The sequence below is a fragment of the Orbicella franksi genome, chromosome 8, assembly GCF_964199315.1.
Source record: "Orbicella franksi chromosome 8, jaOrbFran1.1, whole genome shotgun sequence".
Taxonomy (NCBI): domain Eukaryota; kingdom Metazoa; phylum Cnidaria; class Anthozoa; order Scleractinia; family Merulinidae; genus Orbicella; species Orbicella franksi.
This window is the reverse complement of record NC_138152.1, coordinates 5,342,696-5,370,688: the sequence shown is the minus strand read 5'-3', so window position 1 is coordinate 5,370,688 and position 27,993 is coordinate 5,342,696. Positions and strand designations below refer to the sequence as shown.

At 40.8% G+C, this 27,993-nt stretch overlaps 2 protein-coding genes across 2 annotated transcripts in view; one reads left to right on the top strand and one right to left on the bottom strand.

Moving 5' to 3' along the window:
- The first annotated feature begins 241 nt into the window (after positions 1–241).
- Positions 242–9,404, top strand: LOC145494665 (ZP domain-containing protein-like). The gene is made up of 6 exons (XM_081474206.1): positions 242–433; positions 4,918–4,959; positions 5,351–5,719; positions 6,218–6,440; positions 7,032–7,321; positions 7,800–9,404. The coding sequence occupies exons 1-6, from the start codon at positions 385–387 to the stop codon at positions 7,976–7,978; spliced, it is 1,152 nt and encodes a 383-aa protein (XP_081330332.1). The 5' UTR covers positions 242–384; the 3' UTR covers positions 7,979–9,404.
- Positions 9,405–9,969: 565 nt separating this feature from the next.
- Positions 9,970–27,993, bottom strand: part of LOC145494674 (uncharacterized) — a 42,320-nt gene continuing 24,296 nt past the window's right edge. The window contains exons 7-21 of the mRNA XM_081474219.1: positions 27,570–27,862; positions 27,008–27,126; positions 26,610–26,740; positions 26,103–26,193; positions 25,909–25,980; positions 25,035–25,206; positions 24,293–24,472; positions 23,207–23,500; positions 22,075–22,356; positions 21,218–21,286; positions 20,303–20,470; positions 18,449–18,659; positions 12,990–13,207; positions 12,176–12,315; positions 9,970–11,648 (exon numbers count right to left, since the gene is read on the bottom strand). Coding sequence (XP_081330345.1) covers positions 11,328–11,648; positions 12,176–12,315; positions 12,990–13,207; positions 18,449–18,659; positions 20,303–20,470; positions 21,218–21,286; positions 22,075–22,356; positions 23,207–23,500; positions 24,293–24,472; positions 25,035–25,206; positions 25,909–25,980; positions 26,103–26,193; positions 26,610–26,740; positions 27,008–27,126; positions 27,570–27,862 — 2,761 coding nt within the window. The 3' untranslated portion in view covers positions 9,970–11,327. The remainder of the gene's footprint in view (positions 11,649–12,175; positions 12,316–12,989; positions 13,208–18,448; positions 18,660–20,302; positions 20,471–21,217; positions 21,287–22,074; positions 22,357–23,206; positions 23,501–24,292; positions 24,473–25,034; positions 25,207–25,908; positions 25,981–26,102; positions 26,194–26,609; positions 26,741–27,007; positions 27,127–27,569; positions 27,863–27,993) is intronic.

Sequence of the window (27,993 nt, the reverse complement as noted above, 5' to 3'; positions counted from 1 at the left end):
CAGTGATATTCACTGAGCAGCCATTGGCGCTTGCACGATTGCAGTGCCGTCTAAGCTCACTTAATATTAGCTCAATTCTTGTTCATTCATTACTTTCACTTAGCATTTGATTTCAATGACACACGGAGCCGCCTTTTACAAGCACACTAAAACAAAACAGATGGCGTTAATTGGAGCGAGACGCAAACACTATTGGCTCTTCAGTGTTTGTGCATACTAATGAAATTCCGGCCTTATAAAGAATATCGTTACTCGATCGGATTGACCTGTCACTTGGAAGTCGGCGGTCACTGTGCGAGGCTTGTCTGAAATTTTCGTGTCCTTTGATCAGTTTCTTCAAGACGGCTAGGGATTCGCACTGCAAGCGATTACTGCCAGTTCACGATGATCCTATACGCTTTTGGTCTTTTACTTCTCCTGGGCTTCTCTAATGGTACGTAAGGTATTTTCACAGAGTTTAATGTCCTTATAAGTTTTGATGTATTCAGATATTTGATCTTCAGTCGCTCTTCGTTGTTGCCTGAGAATTCCATGGTGGTAAATCGCTGATTCTTTGCTAAATGAGCGACCTAAAACGCGTCTTTCAGTGTAAGTAATTGATCTTGGACCTAATGGCGTGTACTGGGTGGCGAATAGTCCTTCAAAAACCAGCACAAGCGAGAAATTTTCCTCGAATTTCAAGAGTCTCGAAGTCTTGTTGTTCTTAGAGGTTATGTCTCTCGCAGTCTCGATTTTTCCACAAAGCTGTTTCGGAGTCTCCGTTTGTCTGTTTAATGTATAAATGACATATGATGAACGTTTTTATTCTTAGAGTCTGGAGATTTCGCTCGCAGTTAAAACATGTACTTTGGAGTCTTGACCTCGCTATTTAAAAGTCAAAATGTCTCGGTCTCGCAAAGGAAAACACTAGTTTCAGTTTCGCTTTCTTGCAAAGTCTCGCATGTATAAAATTCTAAGGACCGGTCAGTCACGCCAAGTAACTAACGCCGGCATTTTTACCGCGACGACAGTGTCTTCTAGATTTATCTTGCACAATGTCAATTCTTCAAACAGCTAGGGTTGTTGATTATCTATAACTATAAAACTATGTAGTTCTTTGCGAAATACAGCCATGTGGTCGATTGTAAATTCTTGTCATAATCCACTCTCTTTTGTTCTGTTCAAAAGATCTGCAGCCAGGGACGAACTTTTAGTCGCCATTCTCGGTATTTACATACCCAAATTGTTTATTTTCCAGAGCTAATATACTTCATGACTTGGATTACTACTCGTAAATAATTAATGTTATCCAAAACTCACTGGAGAAAGCGAAGGAACGTGTAAATTGCAAACCATTTTTCCAAGCGCTGTGCGGTTGTCAGCCACGCGCCGCTGCACACTGATTTCAATGTGCATAAATCTTGCTCGCTGCAAACACTTGCAATACTCTCTTATTAAGTAATGTTTGTTTTGTCTCTAATACTTGTTTCCACCATTGACTTTTTCGTTGCTCGTTCACCAAGCTATATAATGAACTTTTTGACTTTGCTGTAGAATTGATCCTATTTAGTTTTGGCTGGTTTTGTTAGTTTTTGCTTGGTCTGGGTGTGGTTGAGACAAAATCAAACATCAAATTTAAATTCAAAGTCCGTTCAACCACAAAAGCCAATAAATATTCATCAAATTAAGTTCTTGGCAGATAGTTGAAAAGTTTTGGTAAACAGTTTTGACTAATAGTTCAATTTGTTATGACCTAGTCGTTAAACATCTACAGCTCGAACATTTTCTTTGAAACAATCCTTTGGTGTAAAGAAGATTTTTTATACCAAGCTTAAACGAGCGCAGGAAATTTAATGTACAGAAAGCGATGAAAATTCTTTTAGTCTTCCAAGGCAGCGAAGATTAAAAATTTTAATTTATTCCAAGATAACTGTGGCTCCCCACGAGGTCCATTGTTTTTTTTGTGTGTGTTGTCCAAGAGTTTGAAGAGCAGTCGCAGTAAAATTCATATCAAAGTGTAAAGAAAGAGCCAAAGGACATTATTAGATATGAGATCGGGCGCCTGATTGTGTGCAAATTTGAAGCTTAGCAAAGATCAAGACATCCGGAACACCACACATTAGCATATTCTCGAAGCGTGAATTGAAAACGCCGACTTATGAATATTGAAGAATTTTATTCAGGCTTGTATCGATGTTTGTTTGAAGGCGGGCGGGTCTTTTGTCTTAAACCACCTGGCTTTTAACATATCGCGCACAAGAGTATATTATCGTCTCGCAAATTGAGCACTCAAATGTAAAATAAAAGCTTCCTTGCTTTCATTATGTCAAATACTCTGTATGCTGTTAAATGGCCCCCTGATAATATAAAGATATTCTTTTCCAAGTAAGCATCATTAGTTTTATAGAACTGTTTCCACAAGAGGTGGTGCACTTGAACCTCTACGTTTTAACGAATCACCCAAAGTTGTTGAGTTTACTATATTAGCCTTGATTAATTACTAAGCAAGTCTTGAAAAATGCAGTCATATCTATTGAAAATCAAGGAACCAGAAACCACTCGAGTCAAAAATAGAGTATTTGCTATAAAAGAATTTGTAAGTAGTCGGGAACTTTGCTGGCGTCAAACTCTGGACTTATCACCTGAAGCTGTGCTAGTTATGTCTGCGAATCGTGTCAAAGTAGTCTCCGCGGACCGCAGCTGATTGTTCGTATTTCTACTAGACCGTTTCCTGTCATTTATTAATGATCCACTTTAATTAAGGTCACTGAAAAGACTAGAAGCAGAAACTGAGCAATGGAGTTTTGAATAAATTTCTAATGATTAACCGTACAACTCCACCTCTTCCGCACAAATGCAGTAATAAGGGAACATTTCAAATTTTGCGACACTGAAAAAAGGATGTAATCTGTCTGCTCTCACAAGGTTTTGACAGTTAGTTGCTTCAAACTAGTCGCTTTGTTGAGAATTAGCTATTTGGTAGCAAAGTTCATTAAGTTGATTCTTCAGTGACTTTGATCTAAAGTTTACAAAACTTAAGATCTCGCATCGCCTTGAGTAAATTTACAAATCCCGCCCCGATACTTGAAGACAGAATTAAATTGGTTACCTACGAGAGATCTGTTTGCAGACCAACCTTTTGAAGAAAACAAACGAAGCGAGACTAGCTTATCACTGAAATCAACCTCGCGTGATCCATAACACACGCGAACCTACTGACTCTCTCTGGAAAAATTTAGACATGGCAAGTCGAACAAAACCCAATCCTTAGCTAGTTTCGCTCTAGAGACTCCTTTATCTCTATCATGCAGACATGGCAGATCTTGTTTGTCTTTAATGTATCGAGTCATGTTCATCACATGTTCATCAGAGAGAGAGAGAGAGAGGGCAGAAATTTCTCGAAACGAAATTTCGAGAGTCTAGTCAGCGCAATTTCGGACCCAGCCTTCTATGATCACTTTTTCCACTCGGTCGTTCGCCAATAATTGACGTTGTAAACACCCGTAAGTATTGTCACAAATAGCTCGCTGTGGTGTGTAAACAGCATTGTTTCATCCGTGTCTCAAATAAGTAACCTATAATTTTGGACAATTTAAGTGAAAAATTAAGACGACCCCTTCCCCTGGCGCGTTTTGGGTTAGCGCCAGTTCATCATTGATTTAGGGGTGGAGGGGTGGTTTTATTTCTTATTTTATTCTGACCAAAATTGAAGTTTCAGTCTTATGCATAAATTAAACTACGATAAGCTAGTTCATCTTCGGTATCAATAATGCTAATCAATAATAATGGCCGATTAAACATCAGAATTGTCTTTCATGTCATGGATACTGAAATGTTAGTGAAAATGTGAATAAAAATATGCACTTTCTTTGGTTTGGTCGCGTTGATAAATCAATAGACCAATTTCCATATATTAAAATTCAGCCTAACACAACAGACCTCGGCACGAGGCTCTGGGGAATAAACCCAACAAACTCTGTAGTTATTCCTCAGAGCCTCGTACTGACGTCTATTGTCTTGTGGTGAATTTCAATATATGGAAATTGGTCTATTTTTCAATTGGGAGGTGAACAATTTGACTTCTGAGGCAGAGGACGGGGGCTTTGGATGATTTGAAAGAAACAACCTGATATTCTGCAAGTATACTTGTACTGACCACTGCCGAAAAACTTCACCTACGTTCATTGAGCCGAAAAAAAGTGCATAAAAGGGTTAAAAAAATTTTTATGCCAGTACCAAATCAGCCACCCACTCCTCAGAAGTCAAATGGTTACCCCTAACTGAAAATGATTTATAAACTGCGACCATGCCAAAAGCGACAGGTACTGGAACCTTATTAGTTAATCTTTAAGTAAACGTATTTTTTCTTTCTCTTTTTTTTTTACCCTTCGCTAGCGCATCCCGAGGCACCGATGTTATGTTGAAGTTCTGATCAAAATAATTAAGCTACACCAAGGATTGATAAAAAGATTTGAAAAATCTTGGTGAAACCTTGGCGAAATGGTGTACAAACCGATTTGCTTCTTTCGCAGGCTATAATTCAATTAATAATGGTAACTGAACTGAGCGGAGTGCAATTTGGTCTGAAATCATACGCGTGATTTCAAAATCGAACGAGCTCAAGTTCTTGCGGCACCATTTGTTTCAAGATATTTCCAAGATGGCAGGTTTCTAACAATATAAATGACCATAAAAACAAGTTTAAGGTGTCACGCGTATGATTTCAGACCAAATTGCACTCCACTCAGTGCAATTACCATTATTAATTAATTAATTAGTCGATTAATCAGTCAGCCTTCGCTGATCAAAAATATGTAAATGTAAATGAATTCCACCACCAAGAAATGCTGTCACCTGAATTCCAAATATCAAGTTGTTATTGATCATTCTAACATTCATAGACTGACGTTCGGTTTACTTTACTTTTTTTTTCTACAGCCCAGGATGCCGCAAATGCCACTACAGCACCTCCGCCTGACTGTGAGTGATAGAAATAAGTCTGAACTGATTGGTGATATTTTGAGTAAGCTGACCGACCGACTGACTGACTAAGTGACGGACGAACTCACTGACTGACTAAGTGACTGACTGACGGACTGACTGACTGAGTCATTGACTGATGGACGGACCGAGATGGACGGACCGACTCACTAACTAACTCACTTACTAAATGACGGGTCGAAAACTGATCACTGACTGACTGACTGACTGACGTACACACTGACTGACTTAATGTTATCATTTTTTGTTACATATGGATACAAGTCGCAAAGTTCAATACAAATCTTTACATTTTGTCATTAACTGCATGCACACTGAGATCTGGGATATCTGTCGTTTATTAGTACATTCATTCGTTGTTTCTTGACAGCCCTATCTGTGGTGTGCACCTACGAGTATATGATGGTTTACCTGGAGCACACTAAGCATCCCAACCTGGACATGGATAGTATCACCCTGAAAGACGTCAACTGCAAATTAGCTGACCTGGGAGACTTCAACGGAACTCACTTGAGGATGGAAGTGCCACTGGACGGCTGTATGACCAACCATACCACTGCAGAAGATACCATCACTTACGCCAACAGCATAATAGCTGAGACTCGAGCTAGTCAAGGCAGCATCTTGATCTCCAGAGAGTTCCAGGCGGAGTTTCCATTCAAGTGTACTTATCCACGGTCTGCCATTTTGTCGGTCGCGAGTTTTTCTCCGCGGGAAAAAGTCATCTACACCAGAACAGGTAACGAGCGGAGTCCGGGCCCAATCCCCAATTCCCTCTGTGAGAGGCGCCTGCAGGGGATCATGGTAGTTGTATTCATCATCTTGGACTGGATATTTGTTTTGATGAATACAGCTACCATGATTTCCTGCAGGCGTCTCATAGGAAGAATCGGCCATTTGTGCCGTTTAAATGTTTTTGCCCTTTTGGGCCTGCGCATTGACCCTGAAAGTAAAACGACCACTGTTAAGACAGTGGAAAGTCATGTTTATTTGGAAAGTTTAAATCATAGGCTGAAAATAATTGAGCTGTGTTTTGCCAGTCATACGAGCACGATCGTATGACTGGCACGCTGGCTCAGTTATCATGGGAAAGGGCTGGGAAAGAGCATAAATAGTAACGGCTTACTATTGAGAAAATCTGGCATAATGACAGGAGTAGGCTCTGTTTGAGAGATCTTATCTTCAAACCAGTGCTAAAAAAGCAATGAATGAAATATGTTTTATTTGACCTTTGCAGCTGAGTTTGGTAACTTTACCTTCATGATGGAAATGTACCCCACGGTCGAATATGACACTCCATACGACACCTACCCCGTACAAAAGGACCTGAATGAAAAAATGTACCTGGAAGTAAAGGTCCTGTCCAATGACTCCAAGTTGGTTTTGTTTCCCGATAAATGTTGGGCCACGCCCAGTTCAGACCCGGAAGACGACAAATCGTTTGCTTTCATCGAAGACGGGTAAGGAATTGGTTAGACTTTCAGAAAGTCCTCATCTTGTATACTCATGGACTCTTCATGACTCGCTGGACCTCTCGCAACTTCGTCGGCCGCTTAGCGACTTGCGGCCTAAAACCTGGCACCTCTCGCTCCGCTCGCCTAGCTATTCTACCCAGAAACTCACGAGGTCAACTTGTGGGAAGTCTAAGCATTGGTAAACCTCGACTGTACCTTACCACACATTAATCTTAGACTACTACACTAGATTGACAACTCTGATAAAAATAGGAAAAAAGAAGACAAATGATAGCGCAAAGCAATGAAGTCTGCATTTGACAATGGAGCTAGCCATGGGCAACCTGCGGCGGACAAGCATTCCATCTAGGGAGGGGGGGGGGGTGGGGGAGAGATGATTGCTCCTTTGTGGCGTCATGTTGCCTTAACAAGGGTTATGCCCCAAACTCTATTGAACCATTGATTTCAAATGACTCAAATGCAGACCGAATATATTTTCTCAAGTCTCCATCGGTTCTCCGTTGCGACTTACACTGTCTTTATGTTGTTGCTCTGTATTCTACCCTCAAATTTTTCTTTTCTGTCTCTTATTCACAGGTGCAACGAAGATGCGACATTGGTGTATGACTACGAAGAGAGTGCTGTGCAGCAGTTCAGCTTAGACGCATTCCGGTTCATGGGTGTAAGTGCGGATGCTGTGGTGTACCTCCACTGCGCAGTGGAAGCCTGCCGCAAGGGAGATAACTCCTCCCGCTGTGCTCAGGGCTGCGTAGAAGACAACGGTTCCAAGAGGAGGAGACGTAGCCTAGTACTGGATAGTATCGGACAGGAGACCGTTACTGTTGGACCAGTGTATAAAAAAGTTGATGATGAACCAGCACAAGAGGGTGAGAGTCAGTGAGCCGGAGCGTTCGCGTGCGTGACTAAGCAAGAGCGCTCGTGTGCGAATACTAAGTGAGCACGTGCGTGAATGCTCATCACGCTCTTACGTGAATTATAAGTGCGTGATTTCGCGCGTTTGTAAGTGCATTTGATAAGTGTAAAATTTTCGAAACTTGTGAAGCGTTTTTATGGCGGCCAGTTTGGTATACCGATAGGAAATGTTTTCAGACGAAAAAAACTCATTTCTCAAAGGAGAGGAAATGTTGTTTGGGAATACAGAATGGCCACGTGGCATCATGTAAACCCTCCTAGCTTTATGTTAAAAATCGTTTGTTATTCCCGGCTATAAAAATCAAATCAAATGGAATCAAACTTTATTTAAAGACGATGACAATAGTTAAAAAACTGATGAACTTGTGGCCCTCTGAGACAATAGCCAATTCTGCCTTTAAAGCTCATTAAGTTGCATTTTTTACTTTCCAGAACGAAAGTCTGTGGACTCGCTGACCATTATTGCTGCAGTCGCTGGTGTCTTGGGCGTGGTAGTTTTGGTTTTGATCGTGGCTTTGGCTGTGATATACAAGCGTCATCATACTCCCCAGAATGCTGCTCGGGCTGTGTACGCCAGGACCTCTAGTGAAGATAATAAACAGCTCGTCTGAGAGAGACTGGGCGTGAGCGGGTGACGTGGCACACTGTAGCAATGCTCTGCACTTTCACTGCTTCGTTTGTGTTAGTTATGTAAACAACTTAAGCTTTTGCTATCGTAGTTGACGGGCCTATTACAACAGCGCGTATAATTAGGATTCGCAAATTTAAGGTTTCCAAGTAAGCAGTAACAACTTTTTTACTTCTTGTAAACTTCCTTTAATGTTTCTGCAATTTAGTTTTTATTCATTTTTTAAACTAATTTTATAACAAAAGGCAATAAGTCAAACATTTTAACAAGCTCTCGTTAGTCATTCCAGCATAGAGAAGTTAAAAACGCGGAGTAAGTCCATTTCATACGAATATTGCTTTTTTTATGTAATTTAAACGTATTTTTTAATCAATTTGTCGTTCTTTGCTCATTTTCAATCATCTAACAAAACGTAAGCGGTAATCACGCATTACTTAATGACTGCTGGCTGGCTTTTCTTGTAAAGATTTAGAAGATGTGTAATTGGGTGGATTTGTGGCTTTTTCCGCTGTTTTGAAATAGGTGCGACCATGCATTCTTTGAACTTTGATATGAATAGTTAGTGAACTTTGATATGAATAGTTAAAAAGCAATCTTTTCAATTGCGTAACAATAGCCGAGCTAATCCGCAACATTGTTTTTACATAAGGCGAAGAAAAAAGATTCAGCATCGAGTTTTTAGACAGGGACTTTATATATCTAGCGGTGTTGCACCTTCTTGAAAATGGCCGAAAATAATCTCAAACCGAGTCTGACAAGAGCCTATAACGCAAAGAGTGGAAATTTCTTTAACTCGTAGCAGTAATTCGTAAAATATGATCAGCGCATTATGTTCATTTTTAGCGCTCTGAGAACAAGCTGGTATTCGCATTCTGAATGTGTACGAGAATTATTTGTTAAATTATCAAATAACGAGCGCAATATGGGATAGTCTCTCTCTTTTGCTGTTTAATCTTTTGTCAATGCATGCTATAACCTGGGGCATATTATGACCTTAAAGAAGACGAAGGGAAGTGGTGTCATATAGCTGACACGCATCGATATTTACTCGGGAGAGAAAATGTGATATTCACTACTTTGAAGTAACTTGTCACGTCACGAAGTCTATGCGGCAGGGTAATACCCCGTTACGCCGACATTATCATTGATTTTTACTGAAGTAACTCGGATAGAATCATTTTATTAACTTATGGTACATATAGAGTAGGGGAATAGTTTATAAAATGCGGTTTAGTAACTTAAAACACAACAAATGCACAGAGTTTGATCTTGCATTTGAAGTTGCAAAACGGTTTACGCTTCATTTCTGCGCCTAAATTATCATTTTATGTTATTACGAATAGCTCAAGACATGTGCCACTAGGTAGGTCTTTGTTTCCAATAAAAAAAAGGTTTAACCACAAGGTTTATTTATTATTTTTAAATACGATAAATTACATTATTTGGTTAGCTCCGTGAGCGGGCAAGATGAATCAAATCCTGCGCTGTGGTTGGCTACAAGAGCGGGCAAGATGGAGCTATTTTGCCCGCTCGGGACTACCCGCCGTGTCCCACAAGAAAAATTTCCTCGAAACCCATATAATAAATCCTTTATTGACCAAGCTTGTTCGGTCAAGATGGCTTGATATTGGTCTCGTTCTTTTTTTGCGAGTTTATGGACCTCGACTCCGTCTCGGTCCATAAACACGCAAAAACTTGGCCAATATCCAGCCATCTTGACCTCACACTTGGTCAATGACCCATATACATTTCGAGAAGTCGCATCAGCCTTAGCTGGTTTTTACGCGGGTCCTCTATCCTGGTCGAATTGGAATTTGGAGATGTTGGTTTTTGTGGAGGGAGGAAAACCGGAGAATACGGAGAAAAACCCTCGGAGCAAGGCGAGAACCAACAACAAACACAGCCCACATATGGCACCGCGCCGGAATCGAACCCGTGCCAGATAGGTGGGAGGCGAGCGCTACAACCAGGCATAAACAAACTGCTCGTCAGGGCCTCTAAAATTTATTTCACTTCTTGCGTAAGTTCTACTTAAAGCTTTATAGAGAGCATAAATACTAGTTCCTTTGAAAAGAATTAAATTCCCGACATTTAAATAATAGCAATAAATACTTAATATTTGCACAACAGTAATGCAATCCTATATAGTATTTTCTCTAAGTTTCTAAATAAATCTTTCCTTATAAATAAATATGACACTCTCTTTAATGGAAAGAAACTTACTCTTGTCGAAATTGCCAGCAACAAAAGCTTGTGTTGAGATAAGTTAAATTAATCTTAATACATCTACATCCTTTTATCTCCTTATGTATCCTTACATCGGTCGATAATAGCCAAATGCTGTTTAAATAAAATGATTCCAATTCTCTTTTTTTTTTAAACTAAAATTGTAAAGTTCTGTTTTCCTAGCCACAAAGTCTTCTTCATGGGGCTGGGGTGGGAGTTGGGGACGCAATTTTATATATTTTTCTTTTATTTTATTTTCGATGGACTTACCACCGATTACTTGAAGACCTCAGTCTATTTAGGGACGTATCTCTACCAGCTAAACTCTTGCAGAATTGGTTTCTAAAAGAGTATTCCTTCAGTTTGATTGTAAATCATAGTCACCTAAACAGAGCTTCAGGTCATCTATGCTTCTAACAGCGCAGTCGCGAGTTTATCATTGATACCTTGATCAACAACACTAACCCAATGGCCTACACTTTCTGACTAATTACATAGCGCGGTTCCCGCTGTGTTTAAAAAGTAGTAAAGCACAACTAAACAATGCTTCGCGTTCAATCAATCAATAACGCTTTCATTCGTCTTAATATCTGACCAGAAGAACCTGCCCCCTTTCCTTAAATTCTCAAATAAATTTGACTTAATATTACCAAAGTTACTGGAACAAGACTCGGCGATGGAGCGATTTGATATCTCAGAATAACCATTTTACGTTCGTGTCGCTTATCACGTTATTTAGTTCCCCATGTTTCCTCTCTTAGTTGCTCTTAAATTTCAAGTTAAGGAAGTCGTTAATTAACTAGTCCTCGTCCGTATCATTGCGTTGTTCATATTATAATGAATCAGCTGGCAGCCTGGGCCGAGCGCATCCTGTCGTCCGGCAGAATCTAGAACATAGTCTTTCACTGTTTTAAATGGATAATATCCAGTCTCTCAGCTGAAGCGTTTCCGAAGTCAAAAACATTCTCTATCGTATATTCTTTAGTAAGCTCTCCTCGTCCAAGCGAGCTTGCCATTGTGTCAATTTTTTAAGTCGAATTCCCAGAATTCCTCTCGAGCAGACTCCAGGCAGAATCCAGAGCGTTTTGTAATAACAATTGTCTAACTCATACATAGTCCCCCTCCTCGTCCATATTATGCATGTGGCCTGGTGGCGGTATGATGGTGGGTAGAGGTGAAGCCCCTCGCATTGGACTGGCCACGCCTTGATTCATTGACGACCGTGGGGAGGGTCCAGGGGATTTTTTCGGTGAGCCACCGAGAGGGGAGGAAGATGATGGGAGGGGTGGGTCGCACATGGATGAAGTAGAAAACAGTTTGTACCAACCGATAACTAGGTTACTAAGGTCTAACTCGTCGAGTAAAATTTGGACAACACCCATGAAGACTTTACGGTCCATACGTCCATAATCTCCCCAAACAATCACCTGCAACAGAGACATAAAAGGTGTTAGTAAAGCAAAAAGGCGTTCTTGGAACGTTTAGCATCTCTGAACCTATCTCGTACTGCTTAGTACCCAGACCTCTCTCGTATGGTGCATCGTTCTCCTTTCCAGGTCCCTAAGGCTTCACGCTGGCAACCAGGGGGTCGTGATTCCCGCTGTTTCAAATACGAAACATGGGAAGAAAGCTGTGCTACCTACCAGTCGGCACAAATGTTGATCATTCCTGCTCCAGTGGCTTCATGGACAGGGGTGAAGAATTTGTAGCAACAAACTTGCCCGTCAATACTTTGTGGCATATAAATGATGATGGCGATGATGAAGCTTGCAAAGTGAATGTTGGTAGCAAAAGAAATAAGCTAAGCTAAACTCAGGATTGCCATGTTACGGTTCTCGCTTCTCATCAGAGAGAACAATTTGGACTCCAGCCCAGCTGATCTAAAGAACCGCGCCCTGATCACTCGATCACGTTTCCCCGGGAGGAAAAGCGCCAACGCAAATTCTCTATTTACCTGAAGTGTCTTGCCAGTGAATTCTACCTTGAACTCTAATTGTTGCTGATATAAAGGTTCTAAAGTTCTTCTCGCCGTTCGAGTTTTCTTCTTTACCAAGCAGCGCTTGCCTTCCATCACATACACTTTTACATAGGGCGCTAAAAACAGATGGCACATTTAAAATAATTAAGCTTGTGGCACATTAGGGGTACGACATAGTAGATAAAAGATGCTGGGAAGAAGATGGGGCTTCATGCCTCGCCATCAAAGGAGTCCACTGTTGAATGCTTGACATATTGTTGTGGTAGACGTGTGGGAAAAGCAATTTGTAGATTCTGAGCAGAATTATTTTTTAGCTAGCATCAAATTCTAAATAGCAGTCAATAAAGCAGTCCAGTTAACAGCTAACAGGGGTTAAAGTTTCGACAAGTTACCCTACGACGAACGAGCCCGGCCAGCAACAAGATGGTTAGCTTAAATTCAGGACCATGGGATTACAAGAACAAGGTCCTGAACCACCTGGCTACGCTGACTACATTTCGCGCACATACATCCACTGCTAAAAACAATCCAGCGCCCTAAGCCACGATCACGCTGCCTACATTTCGGGAATTTACATCTACAGCTAACAGAAACCGTTGTAAAAGTATAGATCATAATGTGAACCTCTTTAAATCCACCATAAAAATACTGGTCCGCGGAGAGCTGACATAAAGCGCTCGTTCGAAGAGGCATGTTTTATAAGATGCGCAAGATACGCGCGAATTCCACGCGGGCGCACTCGTGCATTATATATTCAATTAAATAAACCATTTAGCCATGCTTAGCTTACCTGGTAGAATTTTTGAGCCAGGTTTTGGTAACAAACCCTTGGCTCGTATAACCTCCACTTCTAACATTCCTTTTCTGTTATACAGCGCTAGTTGAATGTCCCCCATGGAGGGTGAGGCGAGGACTTGCCGTCCTACAATCTGAGCCGGACCCAGGCCATCGATAAAATCACCCAGGTGACCCTCGTTTCCAAGTTTTATTCCTGGAGGCATCCAAGGACTGGGGAGACAAACAGAGATCAGGTAAGCTTCACTTAAGTGTAAGGAGGCCCTTAAGACACACAGAGACAAGGATGACAATAGCTGATAGAGAGAAATAGTTAAGAAGCCCGGTAAACATCAAAGAAGCAAACAAACAGGCTAAGATTTATGTCTGAAGGTCCTTGACCCTGCACATCTTTTGTTTTGTACTCACTGACTATCAAATGCAAGAATTACAAAGTCGCAAAGCTTCTATTGGTTAGCTGTTTCAGCACACATAACCACCTTTTTGTATTTTACCACGTTTTGTGCAGTTTCAAAGCCAAAATAGCCAACAAAAACATACAACAAAGAACTTTGCCAGGTTTCATAACCATTTCCCTCTACTGACTATGGGATGACCAAACAAAGGTCACAGAATCATCCCTCACAAAAATAACTCCCTCAAAACACTTTTTGAAACACAGAAGTACCCTTTGTCAAATAGCACAAGGCAAAAAAAAACTTGTTTTTGAACTCCCAGTTCTTCACCTCCCAAAATCTCGCCGAAAAGACGGCTCCACAAAAAAATACCAAAATAGTGAATTTCAAAACCAAAGAACTCTGAAGCACGCGCGCTCCCAAATTCGTTCCCAGGGTTCGTTTCCTAAAGCGAGGCAGAGCGGGAAGAGAGTTACTGGAAACGAGGTCAGTGCACACCTGCGAGCGCTGGGAAAACCCGCCTAAACTAATTAAAACATAATATTAACAACTGATTCGTGCCCCGCACTGGGTGACACTTCGGTCTAGCTCCAGAGAAAGCAATAAATTTAAAACTGAGACACATCACTCATTCTTGGTCGGGGACATTTTGAACAAAACTAAAATTTCCAAGTTTCCTCCGTGTAAACACGAGAAATATTGCCGCGGGATGCTATTCCCTGTAAAATAACATCAATCGATATTGCATGTTAAAAGGGCAGTATGACGAGCTAAGTAAACCTGACATTTTGTATCTGTTTTTCAGTTGCTGGGATACAGACTTCAGTTGTATTTCTATTCAACACTTGACGAGCAAACGGCGCTATTTCAGCGGTAAAACACCAGTCCTGTAGATTTTACAGAATGGTCTTTCTTCACTAAAACAACCTACGAGCTTAAAAACTTTGACGCGTATAATTTGTCTGGATCAATAAGACATTTCGGAAAAAGCAAACAGTGATTAATTCATGCATTTGTAAATAAATCGACAGTGGTTCTTGGTAGTTTAAAATCACATTACTTCCTTGCAAATTACACTTTAAAAAATAACACTCAGAGAAAATACAAATTTCCTATTTTGTGTGAAACCTGGTTTCCCCGTTACAATCTTCTCTGCCCTTATCCAGTTTGGCTGAACTTACCGGTACAGTTAAACTACTGTAGCAATTTGTTAACACTAACAGGCTATTAGATGATGTCAAAAATGTCCTGTTATGCTCACGCAAACGTTAAACCCAAGCCGCCAACAAACCCTTTTTAAACCAGGAATTCAGTCGGTAAAACGGTTCGCAACGGGTCCACAGATGAGCTGCTGGTCGGAGTATGGCCTAAACAATGACAAAGACAACAACGAACTGAAAGGTACCCCGAGAGAAAAACTCGTTTTCAATTCTTGAATTGTTGTCCGGCATGAATAAACGAACACTGCATTTAAACTCAAAGAAGTCTTGAGATGAAACATTCGGTATCACGTCTGTGGACGTATTTTCGACATTCCGCTCAAACTGCTAAAGAATAACGAACTAATCTGCGCAAATGGCGTCGTTAACGTGTGTTTCTCGGCAAATTCCCTCATGTGAGCATAAGCTTCCTGCACAACAACATAGAAGACGTTTTAGCAAGGAGAAGGCTATTTTGAGCTCGCTGGTCGAGATATAACCTCCGAAACAACTTAACTAGTTCTGGCTGATATCAGTGAAGTGGAGTCCGGATTTTTTTTTCGTCGGACGTTTAACAAACCGTGAAAGTAGCCTTAGCGATGCGTGTGTGACGTTCACTATAAATATTAAGACAAGGAATATGACAAAAATAAATACTGTAACCGATTTAAAGCTAAAGAGGTTATTATTGAATTCCTTCTCACCTCCTTTTAGCTCTAACAACTTGCCCCACTACATCAAAGAAACTCGACATTTCATGTGCGAAATTCTTACACAATACGCACAGACCGACTGATGTGAAGCGGTGTTGACCACTTGCTAATACAGCTCATGTTAAATGCATCTTTGTTACAATAACAACCAAGTGCGGTGACAACGTCATGTTAGACAAATGAATTGTCCATCTAGCTGTTAACGAGCTCAGTTGTTGAATGCATTCGAAGGCGAGAATTTCTAAACATATCAGTAGAAAAAATAATTTATGTACATATGACTATTCGCGAAAAAAAGCGTTAATTATTCATACGGGGAAAAAATGCTTCAATCATTGCTACATTACTATCGAGATCATAAAATTCTGGGGGTTGAATCAGTGCCAGTTGTCGGTCCTGTTAGGGTAGCTTACTGACAAATTGTCGTTGCTGCTGCCGTTAGAATAGTGAAAAAAACAAAAACAAAAACAAAAGAGAGCGAAGCACATAAACTCACAATAATAACCACACCAGCTAGGGCAGCGCCAGATTTTTTTTTTTTCGATTCTTTAAATGCAAGATTTATTTTCCGCATGTGACATTCTTTGCCCAGATGCTGGACGTCTAATCTTGCTAACACGATTCTCCGACACTTTTGTGGTGTTTACTTAAATCTTGTACAAAAGGCACATCATGCGTGTTCAAGCAAATAAACGTACTTATCCTAACCTCGATAGCCGCAGAAAAGAAAACAATGAAACATGGCCTCATCTGAGGTGTATAATCTATGCTCGCTACTGAATAACTTTAAAAATTATTCTCTACATTGTTCAAAATCTAAAAATGGCCAAAGCGATCTTAGATATGTGAATTTTCAAAAGGGAAATCAAGTACAATACCCGACAAGTGTATCAAAAAGCTCATAAAGTATGGTGTCGTACCTGACAGGAGCGAACAAGTGAGTGGTTACACTCCGGACAACTTGTTCGATCCTCGACATAAGAGCGCCGGGTTGAACTAGCCCTCCAAGCAGGAGAAGTCTGTGATCTCAAGTGTAATATTACGAACAGGCGCCTGGTGCAACCGGCCGGTGTATTGATCAGTTCAGAAATAAAACAGCTGGCTATTAAAACAAACCATAACTAGAGCAGCAACGAATGATTTGAATATTTCAATTTAGGGCCCAGTAACTAAGGCAATCGCAGTGTCCTGCTGGTATTTCGAACTTTTCTTGTCGATCCGTCAACTTATTATCTACACACAAGCTTGTTTTCGATGGAATCTTTCGCTTAAAGAAAACACCAATAAAATCTATGCACACAGAATTTAACGAGCTCGTTACAAGCCAATTTACTTTAAAATTCACAACGCAACCCGTCGAAGAGCCAATTTTACGTTTAAAGTTGACAAGAATAAATTTGACATTCTCACTAAAATTTAGATTTTACTACTGTTATTTAGTTTACCCAACAGCAGGTTGTATATTTTACAAGTCTCACTCGGCTTTAGACATTTTACTGTATCATCTAGCACTTTCGTCCAATAATAAAAACAATTCCGGGGTTACATCGTGGTAGAACTGAAGCAATTAAAAATTCCTCAGTTTTAATTGATTTTTCTATTTGACACACCATTTACGAAATATCCGACTACTACTTAGCTCTTCTGTATGTTTTACGTTTTTGACCAATACATAAACAGTCAAATTTTTTGTACAATTGGATCCTGCAACCATAAACAAATATTACATTACTCTTTACTTGGTAATACGCCGGAAAACATGTTTGCTAATTACTTAAAACACAACTGAATCCGGTCAAAAGATTAAAATATTCCGAGATAAAGACTGCAGTTTCTAGGCTGTTTTTTTTACTTTAGGAGACTAAGTTTTGAAACTGAAGTGGTAACTCGATTATTTTTCAAGCAGGCATTTTTTTTTAATCATAGGTAGATCCTTCGCTAACAAAGGCGGGCTGATTACCTTGTTTTGTGTGACTACTGAGGTTCTATAGCATCTTTTACAACAATAGAAAAACACTTATTTGCCACAAGAGCAAAATAACTTCTCGTGGTTCGTATGTTCATGGCATCTAAAACAAAAGCTCCTTTCAATTTCCGCTGAGCAAAGCCTACGTGCTCTGTTTTCGCATCAATCATTCATAGTTAATTCAAAATCACTTACACTCGGCAATTGATTTTGTTATTCCAATCAATCCTGCGATTCAGATCAACGAGTTCAATGCTCCACGAAGTATAATTTTCACCTTTGGTTAGATAATTCAGTGGTAAAGTGTTTTTCAAGTTTTTAACAAGACACGGAAGCTTATGCTGATTTTAATTTTTTTTTCCAGAGTAGAATAAGAAGTGCACAAATTTCATACCCTGCGGCGTAGTACACTCACAGCGTTTTATGACGGTTTGTCATTATCTCAATACTTCATGCTATTAGCAACAACCCGCCGAAAACCATGGGTCTAGACACTTCTGGAAAAGAATGTTATATTTTTGACGAAGAAAGAAAACTTTTTCAGGACTGCCAGCAACACGTTTTTCTCTCAAAATCAAGCAAGGGGAGGGGGGGGGGGGGAAGGCAAGACGTTTCAGACTACAGGGGATTGGGACGAGACATGGGCGCGGCACTCACTTCTCATTTATTCCGCCCCTTTGCATCTGACCCTAAGAGGAAAGACCGGCTGCCACTTTAATATCACACAGTATTGAGCTAGGTTCTGTAATTTGCTACACAGCAGCTTTCCAAACGCTCATTTACCAAATTGGTACTCATTCCTGGACTTCACCACGAGTTCGACACGACAGAAATCAGATAATTGGTGAGAATTGTCATTGGTGATCTGTGAGACACTGAGAAAATACAATTTTTTGCGATAACCGAGTTCAATAGTTGTTTTGTCATTCGAACACCAAGTTCGGTTTCATAATTAAATCACTCTCTGACAGCTCACTGAAGCGATCTGCTATTTTTCACACAGGAGCGTGGTTACATTTACGCATGAGCAGAATATTTGCAGCAAAACACATTTAGACGGTACTACGCATGAGCAGGCCCTCATTTGTAGGCAGCTATTTGCAGGTCACATGGTGGGCTCTCAGCCATTGAAAAGAAAGAAAAAGTTTCATTGAATGATAGTATGAGTTATCGGTACTTACCTGCTCTCGACACTAGTAACCGAGCCTGGTATGCTGTTTAAGCTGCCGCTCCTGTCACTTGCTATGGACGACGACCGACTGCTCCGTCCACTGCCTCCAAAGCTCTCGCTGCGACCAGTCCCACGAGAAGGCTTGATGTAGCCGCCTGTAGGGAAGACATGAAGATTATTAAGACTGCCGGAACGAGCCTCGTCACGAGCCAGCAGCTTCCCTGTGGAGGAGAGGTGTGGGGAGCAAAATCGTCAGTATACAAGTATTTATATAACGCCTTCTAATAATCTAATAAGTGGCAAAGGCTTTAAACTACCCCATTTGTGAGTAAAATACTCTTAAAAGAATGCTAAACGTCTCGAAAGGCGAATGCAGTAACGCAAGAGTTTCCTATTTTGAAGTCCTTTTCGGCGTGTCACGCAATCTTCCCTTTCCAACAAAGAAGCACTTTGTGACGAGTCCAAAGGAAGTTAGCAAACCACGGCATTGCAAGACTGGTTTCTTAAAGTCTTCGCCGTGTTATCTACATGGTTGGCTACGTAAAGGTTGAACTCAACTGATGGCCTGTTTCAGCTGATTGAGCAGCAAGATGGGAAAACCACAAGCCAAAGTACTACGTCAGTAGCTACTAAGCGCATCCTCCCCGCCCCGACTCTCCGACAGAATGTCAAGCGGGCTTCTCACACAAAGACCACAACAATGGAAATATTGATTGGAATTGTTTGTTGGAAGAACGAAGAAAAAAAGAACAACTCACTAATTAACCTTTAAGTCGCCAAGACGTAAAGAACGGCTACTGAGGAGATAAATGACCCCAAGACTTACTTACCACCCGTGGAACAGTGATGTAGAAGAAGAGGAAGGTTAGCAGGAAATCAGAGGAGTACCTTTACAAGAGAATTCTTTAAAGATGTACAGAATTAAAGTAACACCAGACCGAAAACAATCATTATTCTCCCAAGGTTCGTCAAACAAGAAGCGAAAAATACGATAAGAAAACTTTCGGAGCCGCGAAAACTAGAAGGACAACGGGAAGAAAAAACGCTTTACAAACGTTATCCCTCCTTTCCTGCAGTATCCACGCGACAATTTTTCACTTCAGTATTTTTCGCTACTCGCTAAATTCTCCAAGAGTGAAAAACGAAATGTTTTGCAGTCGAGATTAGACCGGAATATAGTGGTTACAAAGAATGAAAGATTTAACTCACCTTCACCATTCGGCAAGATCGGTTAGTGTTAGCAAATAAAGCAAAAGAATTTACAGTGAGTAGTGTTTCTGTACAGAATAAGGCCATTTAGTTTACATTTAAACTAAGAGATCACTTCATGAATTAACTTCGACAGAGATTGCCTTTCACTGAACAGAGTCTCTTTCCAATTTCTGTTTTTGCGAAACATTCGGTTCATTTTCCCGCCATTTAGAGCAGGTCCCATGTTATCCCGCCTTAGCGACAGGCTCGTTTTCCCGCCTTTCAGCGCACGCGACATGTTTTCCCGTCTTAGCGACAGGTTGGTTTTCTCGCCTTTTACAACATGCGACCTTAGAGTCAGGTTTGCTTCCTCGCCTTTTAGTGCAAGCGACATGCTTTCGCGCCTTGGCGGAAGGTTCGTTCATGTCTTCCCACCTTTGCGAAAGGTTCGTTTTCCCGCCTTTTAGAACATGCGACGTATTTTTCCGCCTTTAAAACAGCTTCGTTTTCCCGCCTTCTAGAGGTCTCATCTTTTCCCACCCTTTAGACCTGCTTCTCCGGATAAGGTCACGAAAACTCACGTCGACAGCGAACTCCCCATTCTCTACTTTGTACGAAACAGTAACCACGTTGATTGCAGTAATATGAAATTTGCATCTCATCGCCAACTCACCGTTAGGAAGTCCACGGTCCCTTTCGTGCAAGCTTGAACTGCTCTGACTCCTGCCATGGCCGAGAGGGACTGGACTCGGTATCGGGAAAGGACTCCGCGGCCGCTCGCTTTCAGAATCATTCATCGGTAAACTGCTTAAGCTGTTGCGGCGTCGAATACGTCCGTCTTCTAAAAAAAGACAACAACAAACGCAAACATGTTTAAACAGAGATATAAGTCACATATTTGAGAGTGAACCGTTTTAAAAGTACACTCGAGTTTGACCTTATCTCAAAGAATGCAGCGCAGAAAATAATACTTATATAAATCACATGACAACTTAAAATAATGCTATCATTTTGTACAGCAGAACTTGAGAAATGAAAAAAACCCATTTGCAGGTGAGAATGACGATCGATGGCTTGGATGGAAATGGACTACAGAGTGGATTGTAACGTTATCAAGATGGCTCGTTAGATTTCTTTGATATTCTGCAGCCGCCTCGCTTGATCAAGGAATTTGTCTAAAGAATTACTTTTTAATTTTCAGTTATATTCTATTTAGAAAAATGACGCGCAATTCGATGGTTTATCAGCTATTTAAACCAAGTGAAATGACAGTGAGTATTCCTGCGTTGTTTTTCAAATGGAGAAAAACAATTTCTATGCAGTTTCAGATGGCATGCAGCACCCTCAGTTATCGTATCAAACAATTTTTTTTTTTTTTTCAGAATAACCCGATGCATTATTTCTTCAATATTTACGATTAATTTTTTTAGCGTCATTATTAACGCGATCATCTTGTCATTTGGGTCATTTATTACATTAATCAAGGTTAAGAAACGATTACTCTGCATTTGCTATCAAGTTATTTTTTGACATTACAGCTGTAGCAGGCGGGCTTGTTAATGTTTGAGTGATATGTGAGTGAACTCACGGGTTTTTCTGTGGCTTTCATATGGCACTCCTTGCTCGTGTGAGGTCATTTCAGGTGAATACATGCGCTCTACAATAGTAACATAGCAGTGTTAGACTTATGGACCAGCGCTCAGCGGTGTCATTAGAAAACAGGACTTTGCTTCATGTAGTGAACACTGAAAACATGACGGTGATAAAGTATGAGTGAAAACTTAAGACCTCAGTTACGCTTGCCATCACCAGGTGGTGTTATTATTCTTAGTAATATCTTTAATTAACTATTTTTATCTCATAATTGAGAAAATTACTTCAGTGTGATTGGCTGAAAGCAGACCAATAATATATATTTTTTAATTTGCAGTGCATTGCAAATGAACTCAGACGCGTTCGTAATTCTCTCAGTCATGTAAAAAGTAGTTCGATGAAAGCTTGAGCAGTTAAGGATTTACACATACAATTCTTTCAAAATACACTCGACTTGAGGCTCGTGAAAGAGAATTGTCAAATATCGCAAGCTAGCATATCCTTGATTGCACTCGCATTCATACGATTACCTATCCTAATTCTTAAAGTAGTTATTAGTATCTTGTGGAAAAAGGACAGTTGTTTACCTTGAAAATAAAAGTAGTTTGTAAAGCCTATGAAATTAATTAATTGTAAATTTAATTTTAAGTCCTTTTGTAGCAGTTCTATTGAGCCTTTTAGAGATTAGAGATTAGATCGTGCGACACAAACATTTAACTGAAAACCTTACCGTTTATACAGTTATAATATTAAGTCACCCTAATTTAGTCCTAATTGATTCTCCTTACTAATTCAGATACACCTCTATAAATGACAACTGTGAGAATTTAGCTCTATATCATCGGCTGTTACCTTGAGGAGCATGCAACCCCTGATGGTGTGGGGGCATCCCCAGAGAATGTTTTGGCCCTGGTAAGGGCGACGGACTCCCCGTTCTTGCCGTGGGCCTCGGTGACTGGCGCCCAGGTCTCGGGGACATGCTTGGGTCATACATCCCACCGTTTTGTGTAAACACGGAGTCTGGGGCCTGGCCATATCCCATCCTCCCTTTAGCGCCGCCGACCACCAGTTTAGCTCTTGCAGGATCGATGTCCTTTATCTTCTGTTTAACGGCTCGGGCTCGTTCTTCTTCGTCTGTGGTTAAGATTGTTTAATTTTAGGTTTTAGGTTACTGTAGTTTAGATACGGAGCAGCAGAAGGATTATCGCCGATGTTCTGTAAACAGTCTTCGTTTTAGTTCTATAAGCCTATAGCCAGTGCTGCGAGTCGTAGAGTTGTAGAGGTGGTTATCATTCCATTCTGAGTCGAAATTCATGTTTATCAGTATTTATAGTTAATAAACTATAGCTGTCAGTGTAATATTAGCATCGTTTGCCATGAACCTTTTTAAAATTGCTGCTAGCATTCTTAAACGTGACACATTCTCTTAGTCTTCCAATACCACTTAATTTAAATAGACAAAAAAAAACCTGAGTTTCAGTTCTCCAAATCCAAGGTCCTCTGTGAATCGCTCCTTAGTGCGAAATAGGGCAGAATCACGAGCCACGGAAAGTGCAGATTTGCTCCCGCTTGCTGGAAAAAAATAGCGCACTGCTCTGATTGGTGAAGGCATGTCACATGATCTTTTCAACCAATGACAAAGCTATGAAAACGCGCGGCTTTGAATTGAGTGTCATCGAAAAGTAAAAGCGTTGTTATAAAAGTGACTCGTACATAAATTCCTAGCCGTTTTTAACACAAAACTCTCGGGCATAGAGACAAATCAGGCAAAACCATCACCGTCAAAAATCGGCAAAACCATCACGTGTTGAACGATAAATCTCAAGAAAACGTGCCACGTTTGAAGAAAGGTTCTATAATCCTGCGCACGACTGAGTTTAAGTTAGTTAAAGTCGCTTATTTTTAAAGTACAATTAAATACGTAGTGAAATGTGGAAAATGCGGTGATATATGTTGTTATTAGTAGTCAGTCACGTGGTCTTACCCATCGGTTCACGTCCTGGAGGTAGTTGAGGCAATAACCGGGACTTTTTAGCCCCGGGGCCTCCGCTAGGGGACATTCTACCAGGGGAATACGATCCAGGGGATGTGTAACCATGCATACTCGGGGACATGCGATCGTCATGAAAGCGACCAGTTCCATGTTGGTGAGGAGGCATTGGTCTAGTCTGTTGAGGCGGCATTCTGTTGGGGTCAGCGGCGTAATGGGGGTAAGCTGCATGCTGAGGAGACTGGGGCTGATGAGTTGGTGACGTGTGGTATTGCTTGACAGTGTACGCTTCAAGTGAAGTTTATAGCAGGATTAGAACATGCGCAGAAAGAACTTCGTCACCAGAGCCTTTTGAGCGTTGCCGTAGGCGACCAGACGCCATCTTGAAAAGCAACACTCAGAAAGCCTTGGTTGAACAAGTCATTCTTGAGTTTAGCGAGAGTTTAAAAGAATTCTCATAACGATGAAGTAAAATTTAAGTAAAATGTTTCTGAATTTTGGTAATTACATTTGTAAGATTTTAGGTTGTGGTTTGAAAATTGCAATCGATAAGAGCGGATTATTATAAAATGAACTTTGATATGCGTGGAATGAAATATATATCGTGATGAAGATTTGGGCAGTTTAAAAACATCAATGTAGGGTTTATAAAGTTAACATTCCATTTTCACTTAAGATTTGAATCAGTTTGGAATAGATTTGTTCAAATACAAGTTATCTTTTAAAATTTTACAACTGATAAAAACTTTAAATTGATAAAACTTTTTAGTCATTATGATAAAAATAGTGTTATACGTGACATAGGAATTAAATTTGTCTCTCGTCTGGACCTCAAACTTCGTTGACTTAGACTCTAAGCATATCAGTGTCTACAGCAGTTTACGTGTTGTACGTTGTTTGTATTTAGATCATGATTGTTTGTATTTAGATCATAGACTTGCCCGCCTGGACTACTATTAGCTATCCGCGGGCTAGTCTAACTGTAAAAATGTAAATTGAGGAACGGAAATAAAGATTGAAAGACTGTATGACAGAGCGGGTGTACAATCTGGTAACTATGCGGACACATTACTCTCGTACCTTGTACCATCTGCGACTGAGTGAAAGGAGGTCTGGGGCTGTCACGATGATGATCAATCAACTGCTGCTTCAAGAGCTCATTCTCGGGTGAGTTGTAAGGAGGCTGAGAACTAGTCACCGGTCCATTCGGAGTGAATCGAGCCTCTTCCTCGTAATCACTGCCATAACCAGGGGAACCGGCTGAGGAACAAATAATTAGCAGGTCAAACTGGTTTAAACCGGCTGAGGAACAAATAGTAGACAGGTCAAAGTGGTTTAAACCAACTGAGGAACAAATAATAGAAAGGTCAAACTGGTTTAAAATGGAAGCCTTGTATACACATAACAAACATAACAATATTAGATACTCTGATGACGGTGAAGATTTTCGCTAGGTCACGAAAACATTAGACTGCGAGCAGTCTCTCTTTTCCTCAAAAACAGTGGGAAAGAACGCAAAACAAGTTAGCGCCCGAGCGTGGTTGTGAGCGTGACATGCTAGCGGCGATGTCACTCGCCGCTAACACGTCACGCTCACAGCCACGCTCGCACGCTTACTTTTTTCCGTTCTTCCCAACTTATTCTCGAGGAAAAGAGAGACTGCTCGCAGTCTGTGAAAACATCAGATACTAAAACATACATTTTCAGAACAACCTTCAACCGAAATATCACCCAAGAGCTGTTATAGCCTTCCATGCTCGCTGTAAAATAACCGAATTATTTAACGGTAAATTCCTGTTCACTTGCGTTGCTTGAGTCATACCTTGCTCGGTGGCTGGTTCACCAGGTCCTCTCGGTCCCTTAAATCTGAAGGAATTGTGAGGAGACTGGTTAGGAGTTGGCGGCACAAGAGGATCATTGTCGTCATCGTGGTGCTTGAGTGGGTACCAGTACCCGTTACCGTCGAGGTTCGCCTCGGCCATGTGCAGTACAACCTGGGTCGAGATTAACAAACCGACAAGGTCAAAAACTTAGTAGTTTCAAAGGATGGCCCAGTCCGCTTAGTGTTACACTATGCATGAATTACGTAACCAAAATGTTTCTATTGGTCAGTTCCTCATTCAGAAGTAAACAACTATTCTCACTGGGGCCGTCTCCTACAAACGCCCCAAATCTCTCCGGGATTCAAGGATAAAAATCCCCGCGCGCTCGTAGTCTCCTGGGTGTTCTGTTTCACACAGGTTTTGTATAAATAGGCCTGTTTTGGCCTATTTAATTCTCTTTTCGTTAAACGTTTGCCAGTCGTTAGCTTGGCGTCCCTCCCTCCTCCCCGCAGCGATGACCATTGTTGCCATCCTAGTTAGCTCCCGCTCCTTTTCGCCTCCGGGCTCGCTTCTTCCCATATCTTATCCTTGCCTGGGGTGTTTGGGAGTGAGGGCTCCCAGTGGGAATTTATTACTATTGTGTTTTGTGCACGGTCAAGGCCAAAAAGGAGAACAAAAACATACAACAAAGAACTTGTCGGGTTTCATAACCATTCCCCTCTATTAACTATGTTCAGATAGCAAAGCTATTCAGGAACAAGAATAGCCAAAAAAAAATTGTCATATTTTATGTTTGTTTATTTGTTTGCTAGCGGTGTTTTGCTTTCCCGCTTCGAAAAACAAAAACAAAGAAAACGAAAACATGTTCCTTACCTCGCCAATAAACTCACTTGACCCGACTTTGTCGTAATCCCAAACAGTGACTTCCAGAGCACGATTACTAAACTGTAAAATATAATGTGGTTTTGTAAGCTATAACAATCACAATCACACTGTAAGTAACTTACAAGTAAATAATTATTAGTTAGTACAAAGCGCAACTAAAGCCAAAGAACGAAGCCTCTTGCCTTTTGTGGCCTACACGGATACACAAACGTCTGATTCCATTTAGGATTGGTAGACTTCATGGCCGTTTTTGTTCGTCTCTTGCTCTGCATGCTGAAAAAAACACCGTGAGTTAAAACTTGTCACTGACCAGTAGAGAACACAAACACTGGCCCATGATTTGAACAAAAAGTTTCACTACCTTTTCAGTTTCCTAAAACCTTTAAACTACAACCATAATCACAGTAATCTCCTCTGGCCAATCACAATAAACAGAAATTACAATGAACCAATCCTAGGTCCAAGAAAAAGTACGTGAAAAGTATCAAGCGGGGGACAGCAGATTAAACGCGGGAAAACAAGTAACCGGCGCCAAGCGCAGGAAAACAGGCAACCGGCACCAAGCGCGGGACATCAACAATCTGGTATCAAGCGCGGGAAAACATGCGACTGGTGCTCAGTAAGGGAAAGCAAGATTGATTTTGGTCATTTAAAAAAAAAAAAAAAAACAGCAAAAAAAGAAAGCGTACCTTTTGTCGGGGAGAAAGTAAATCCTGACGTAAGGATTGGGTGGTGTTGTGGTCTCCTTGGGTGCCAAGCTTTCAGCTCCAACAACTGTCACATTTAGATTGGAAGCATCTTCGTCATAAAACAGCTTCAACTACAAACAAAAACAATTCAATATTTCGGTGATTTTATTCGCATACATCGGCTACACAAACTTAGTGGTAACCACACACATACATAACGTGAGTGGAAAATAATTTTACACAAACATGCAACCTGTAGGCCCATAGGCCTGTGAAAACTTGACATGTCTGAGTGCCAAATCTTCGTCATATAGTAAACTTGTCAGTTGTGATGAGGGTCTCACAAGGGTTTTGGGAAACAATTGAACATGATCATTTATTTCAAGGGACGAAGTTACCTGTAGTCGGCCAGTTACTCTTGATACTTTTCCTTGTCCTGGTCCTGTACTGACTTGTTTGGCAGACTTGATAGGTTTGTCATCTGATAAAGGACCACCACCAAAGAAAAAATCGTCATCTGAAAACAAAAATAAAATACAAAAAAAATTCTACCAACTCCTTATCTGAAGATACCGTGAAAACAAAATATACCATCGACTGTTAGCAGGATTAGACGAACTTCAAAGCATGTACTCAACCAGTAATGGTTTGATTTCGTAGGTAGAAATGACAGGAACCCACAATTACAATTCTCGACAAATGACAGGAACCAACAATTACTAAGATGGAAATGGATTGCAACTTGAGCAAACTTGAAAACGAGCTAACAAGAAACTCAACAATAATGGTGTGATTTTGTAGAACAGTACTGGACAAATGACAGGACCACATCAACCATTATATAGTGGGTATGGCTAGCGATCACTGCGATGGAAATGAATTGCAGTGTGAACAAAATTCAGAACGCGAGGCTAACGTTACTTCTCGTTTTTTTTTTAATTCAGTTTTGCAGCACCCAACCTGTTGGTTCATATGATGAAGACTGATTTCTCCCACTCATCATAGGGCCATTCTCCCTCTGTGCTGGTGTTGCTGTGACACTGTCTCTTTGTGTTAGTGTTGCTGTGCCCTCGTCCCTTCTGTCCAGCGGTCTTCTGTCCTGTTGATGTGACATGGGCGCAGTGGAGGGTGACATGCGATCCCTTTTCACAGGGGACTCTCTCGTGGGGACCTGTTTAGGAGACTCTCTCTTGGCCTCCTGTCCGCGTGGTGATTTCACTGGTGACTGGTTGGTCTTCCCTAGAAATTTACTCCTGAAAACAGGAGTGAATAACACGTATTATCCTTCTTCGATCATGCAGTCGAACTATATACAGATAAACAAATTGAATTGCAAAGCCCAAAATTTGGCATAAAATTTGGCATTTGAATACAGAAGCGGACA

Coding starts and splice junctions, on each gene's coding strand:
- LOC145494665 (XM_081474206.1), top strand. CDS start 385: ATGATCCTATACGCTTTTGGTCTTTTACTTCTCCTGGGCTTCTCTAAT. Junction 434..4,917: donor TCTCCTGGGCTTCTCTAATG/GTACGTAAGGTA, acceptor TTTTTTCTACAG/CCCAGGATGCCGCAAATGCC. Junction 7,322..7,799: donor TGATGAACCAGCACAAGAGG/GTGAGAGTCAGT, acceptor TTTACTTTCCAG/AACGAAAGTCTGTGGACTCG.